At 40.1% G+C, this 4,829-nt stretch overlaps 1 protein-coding gene across 6 annotated transcripts; it reads left to right on the top strand.

The window, feature by feature from the left end:
• The first annotated feature begins 1,118 nt into the window (after positions 1-1,118).
• Positions 1,119-4,496, top strand: LOC100275792 (putative inactive dual specificity protein phosphatase-like). Of its 6 annotated transcripts, none has more exons than XM_008678712.4 (5): positions 1,119-1,295; positions 1,429-1,511; positions 2,863-2,927; positions 2,999-3,508; positions 3,601-4,496. In XM_008678712.4, exons 4-5 carry the CDS (start codon positions 3,019-3,021, stop codon positions 3,753-3,755), a joined length of 645 nt encoding a protein of 214 aa, XP_008676934.1. In that variant the 5' UTR covers positions 1,119-1,295; positions 1,429-1,511; positions 2,863-2,927; positions 2,999-3,018; the 3' UTR covers positions 3,756-4,496. The 6 variants fall into 6 exon arrangements, with proteins under 6 accessions (XP_008676934.1, XP_020407001.1, XP_008676932.1 ...); XM_008678710.4 differs by having other exon boundaries at positions 1,157-1,295; positions 3,004-3,508; XM_020551412.3 differs by lacking the exon at positions 1,429-1,511.
• Positions 4,497-4,829: the final 333 nt, after the last annotated feature.

Below are 4,829 nucleotides of genomic sequence, written 5' to 3'. Positions count from 1 at the left end.
ACCACTCTCGCGTAGCTTTATAAAAAAGCTCTTAATAAACCATGATTACATATATGATTGAATCTAGATATAACGGACCAAAATAACTGCTTGCACAGTTGCACGTTTGTATCTAATGACTGCTTGTACTTGTATATTAGTCATTGGTGTTAGGTATTGCTCTCATCTTTGATGGCAAATATGCTGAACTGTTGGCACAGAAAAAAAAAAGCGTCTACAGTTGGCAGGATAAATAAACTATCTTTAATTCCTGATCTATCCGCGCTCGTGAAAATGATGATCTATCTGTGCTCGTAGCAGATAGCACCCATGCTCAAAGGTAGTACACGACACGGACGACTGCGACTCCCTAGCAGCTTGGCCCTCGGGCGTGGAGGCGGCAAGGCCTCCGTCGGAGGGTGGTAGTGGCACGGTCGAAGAGCAACACAGCCCTGACCAACACCAGGTGGAGGGCGGCACAACCACATAGCACGCGGCGGATGACGGCGTGCCGCGTGGCACCGGCCAACGTGAAATGGAGGTGCGGCTTCGTCCCACTTGCGTTAGGGCATGTACAATCTAGACACTGTTGCACGATACTTCAAGTATAAGGCACAACTAAAACATAACATAATGCAGTGGGCATGTCTAAAACATATATCAATCAGAGCATTCAATAAATTAAAATGACCAATCAGCTAGTCTCCTGTCTCGAACATAGAGCTAAGACACTGTGTCTTCGTCAAGATACATGTCTTGAGTTTTTTTACGTTCACCCTCTTGAACACACTCGAAGACACAACTCAAGAGTTAAGACACCCATTGTACATGCCCTTACAAAGGCGAGTCAGGCCTACATGGCTCTACTGTCGTGCCTAGGCTGCATTCAAGTGCAAGCATGAGACGGTGTTAATAACAAGACTAAGTAGGTGATTGGTCTATATGAACTAATTTTTAATTTTTCTATTTTATTTTAGTCCTTAAATTATTAAATACAGAAACTAAAATAGTGACAATTTAAAAACTAAAATAAAATAAAATAGATGGATTAAAAATTCGTCAATAAAAATCAAACACGCTGACATGTGGTACCAACCTTTAATGGGCTATGCCTTAGTGGGCCCTCGGTCAACCACCTACGGGCACATCACATGACTCAACACGCACGCCTGAGGCTGCCTCCAGCAGTCCAGCCGCGTCTCCCGCTCTCGTCTTTTCTTTCGGCGACGAGCCGCAGACTAGGCAACCGCTGCCGCCCTAGGTCAGGTGCCCAGGTATCCATCGGACGACCCTTCCCCGTCGACAGCAAGCACCAGGTATGCCGACTCCTTCTCTTCCCTGCGGAACCAAGAACCCTAACATGCTATTTAGGTATTTGTATTCGTATACCTGATCGAGTTACAAGTGCATACGCTCTATTATGCCCAACTTCGTTTTGTTTGGCAATAGGTATCGGCTGAATCCATATGAAGGAACTGACAGTACAATAATTATTTGTTTTCTCTGCAAACTAATTGACCGGGAATCGCTTGGTAAGGAACTGACAGTACAATAATTATTTGTTTTCTCTGCAAACTAATTGACCGGGAATCGCTTGGTTTAGCAGAACACAACGGCGCATAGAAAATGTGGGTTTGATGGTGTTGTGGTACTTGAACTGGACATCGTTGATTGGATGCGCCAGCATTTTTGGTAGGCTGTATCACAGTCACAGCAGTGGATTACACAACGTGATCAAATAAAAAAAAGGAGTTACTTCCTCAAATAAAATACCCTGCACCAGCACTACTGTCCAGTGACTTTGATGACGATATGGGAGATTACCTGTGTTTTTAAAGGTCTTGTAGGCTTTATTTCTTGTTGCCTACTCTCCCTGTCCTAAGCGCACATCATACACTTTGAGCAAGTTTGACTAGATTTTAAAAATTATAATATTAACATTTATATCCTTAAATAAGTTTACTATAAAAATGTATATGATGCGATTATTCTAATGATCCTCCGACCTAGAATAAGCACACATCTCACATTTTTAGCAAGTTTGACTAGATTTTTAAAAAATAATAATATTAACACCTATATCCTTAAATAAGTTTACTATGAAAATATATGATGTGATTCATCTAATGATATTTATATAGGATCATAAACATTAATATATATATATATATATATATATTTATTTATTTATTTATTTACTCAAACTTAAAATTTGTTGGCTCCTCGAAGTACGAGATCTTCACTTTTTTTTCCCGGACTGGATGGAGTATTGTATTAGCTGTCCCAAATTTTAGTTCCTTCCAACTTATGTTGTTCAGCACACCAGATATTTAAATAATAAGAGCTTAATGGTTTCCTTTTAGGCACAGCTGCTGACACATCTGTTTGGTTCAGTGAACAACATTGCTAAATTTTTACAGTCTAACTGGAAGAGTACATTCTGATGACTTGAATACTTTGTGTGCTTGACATCACTGCATGATGCTTCAATTATCAGAATCGTAGCTAATACGCTCAGAGATTGAACATTCTTGGGTAGTTTTAACCTAGTGTCATGATAATTAGAAGATACTCCCTCCATTCTTTTTTATTTGTCGCGGTTTAGTTCAAAAATGAACTAACAGGTGACAAATATTCGAGAACGGAGGTAGTATGTGCTTCTGCAAGTTATGGAATTCTTTTTCTATAAACCATGCAATTAACTGCAATCGGTACTTAGATAGCTGAGCATTAGGTTTTGTAATTTTGCCATTCTCAATTATATGCTGGCACTTAGCACTTACATTTCTACATTTGTGTTTTTGCAGTCTGTATGAAACTTCTTTGCTTTATATGTGTTACAAGCGCTATTCAGATCTCTTATTGTTTCTGTTAACACTTCAGGTGTGGGCAATATCAAATCAAACTGTGCACTTATGGAGGCTTCAATTCCAAGTTTTGAAAGCATGGTAAGTTTACTTTATATATTATTATTATTATTATTATTATTATAGGGTTGTTGCATGTATGCAAATTTTAGTACAGCCAATATTATGTGGCATGAAAGAGATGGAAACCAGTCAGACGGCCAACTTGGGGATTCATCAGGAGCTGGGACCAGAGATCAGTCAAAATCCCATGGGAAATCATGTTAACCCAGAAAAGGAAACTAATGAAATTCCAGGATCTGAGGTTAACCAAGAGCTTGTGGAAATATGCCAGGGCGCAGTGGTGGAAACTGATACGATCCAAGAAAATCAAGCTGTTCCAGAGGCAGGCTTAGAGGTTAATGAAGAGACTGTGGAAACATGCCAGGAAACAGCTGCAGAATCTGATGTTAACCTAGAGAAGCAAACTTCTGATCCAGGTGTTATTTACCGCTGCAGAAAATGCCGGAGAATGCTTGCAACACAAGAATTTGTTGTTACCCATGAAGTAGGTGCAGGTGGCAAAAGCTTCAGAGCAGGCAAACGGTCTAATGTGCATGAGGATGATGAGAAACCAGAATGTCCATGCATCTTCGTGGAGCCCATGAAGTGGATGCAAACTGGTCAGTCTACCAAGCACGATGCTTTACCTCTTGTTTTTAGAGCGTTGCCATGAGTCTCCGATGTTCTCATCTGCTCCATGTTCTGTTTGCAGTGGAAGAAGGATATGTTGCGAAAAAGCTCTTTTGCATGGGATGTAAAGCTCGTCTGGGACAGTTCAATTGGGCTGGTATGCAGTGCAGCTGCGGAGCCTGGGTGATTCCAGCATTTCAGCTGACCAAAAGTAAGATCGACCAATGCTCAATGTAACACCAGTGCAATTAGGCGAAGTTTTGACCCCCTTAGCAGTGTCGTTACAACATATATATGTGACTAGGAAACAGTATCATGTAGACATGTATAGGCACTGTGGTCATTTGGTCTGCTGTTTAGTCTGCTGCTGCTGATTGGCACGTGGGTTCCACCAAGCTGCAACAACTGATACTAGGAAGCATTAGGTGGGCTTTCAGTTTGCTGGTTTGTTTTGCCATGCTACTTTAGAGCAACTCTAATAGATTAGCTAAAAAGGCTAGTCAAATTTATAGATTTAGCTACTCTCTCAAATCGTTTTTACAGAAAAAAGTGTAGGTTAATCCAACAGCATCGGTAAACCTAATGGAGATAAACCTAATGGAGAGTGAAGCAGTCTATCCAAAAACAAAAACAGAGAGCGAAGATGTAGGGATAGAGAGCTACTAAATTTAAAGAGCCATTTACAGAGTCTATTGGATACACTTTTCTTCTAATATTAGCTAAATTTACCTTTAGAAAACCATATACCTAGTCTCTTGGAGTTGTGAGGTGATCTATTGTTCTAGTCTCTTGGAGTTGTGAGGTGATCTATTGTTCGGAGGGAGATGGGTATGATATGATCAATCTAATGAGTGGGTCTATTTCCTCGAGATGGATAATGCAATTCTGATCTGCTGGTAAGTTGTTATGAGGTTACCTTCCATAATGCTGGCCCGCTGTTGTATGAATTATGAGCATACGCATGTTATGCTGACGTCAGCTTCTTCTTCTTCTTTCCCTGTCAGCTTTGACTTAGTTGTCTCCGACAGTCTTCCTATCTCAATCTCCATTCTATAAACATTCCTATCTCAATCTCCATTCTATAAACAGTACAATTTATAGTGTAAAATAATGTTTTGTATGGTTATGTTTATGCTCCGCCGAGCACGACTTTAGAGTGACATGGACGTCTGGTATCTTGAAATAAGCCTGTTTTGGTGGCAGTGGAGATCACAGAAATATTTGTCAAAAGATGTGTCTTTGGATTATTAAGCTATCTCTAACCATTCCTCCTAGATATCTCTTATCCGAATTTTGTAATATGTTTTACTA

The sequence above is a fragment of the Zea mays genome, chromosome 4, assembly GCF_902167145.1.
Source record: "Zea mays cultivar B73 chromosome 4, Zm-B73-REFERENCE-NAM-5.0, whole genome shotgun sequence".
NCBI classification, from domain to species: domain Eukaryota; kingdom Viridiplantae; phylum Streptophyta; class Magnoliopsida; order Poales; family Poaceae; genus Zea; species Zea mays.
Note: the sequence above shows the minus strand (reverse complement) of the source record. Positions and strands in the feature narration are given on the sequence as shown.

Bases quoted from the DNA above. Each gene is read 5' to 3' on its own strand.
- LOC100275792 (XM_008678709.4), top strand. From the start codon at position 1,784: ATGACGATATGGGAGATTACCTGTGTTTTTAAAG. The intron at 2,928-3,003 runs GTAAGTTTACTT...ATTTTAGTACAG, and splicing joins TTCCAAGTTTTGAAAGCATG to CCAATATTATGTGGCATGAA. The intron at 3,509-3,600 runs GTCAGTCTACCA...TTCTGTTTGCAG, and splicing joins CATGAAGTGGATGCAAACTG to TGGAAGAAGGATATGTTGCG.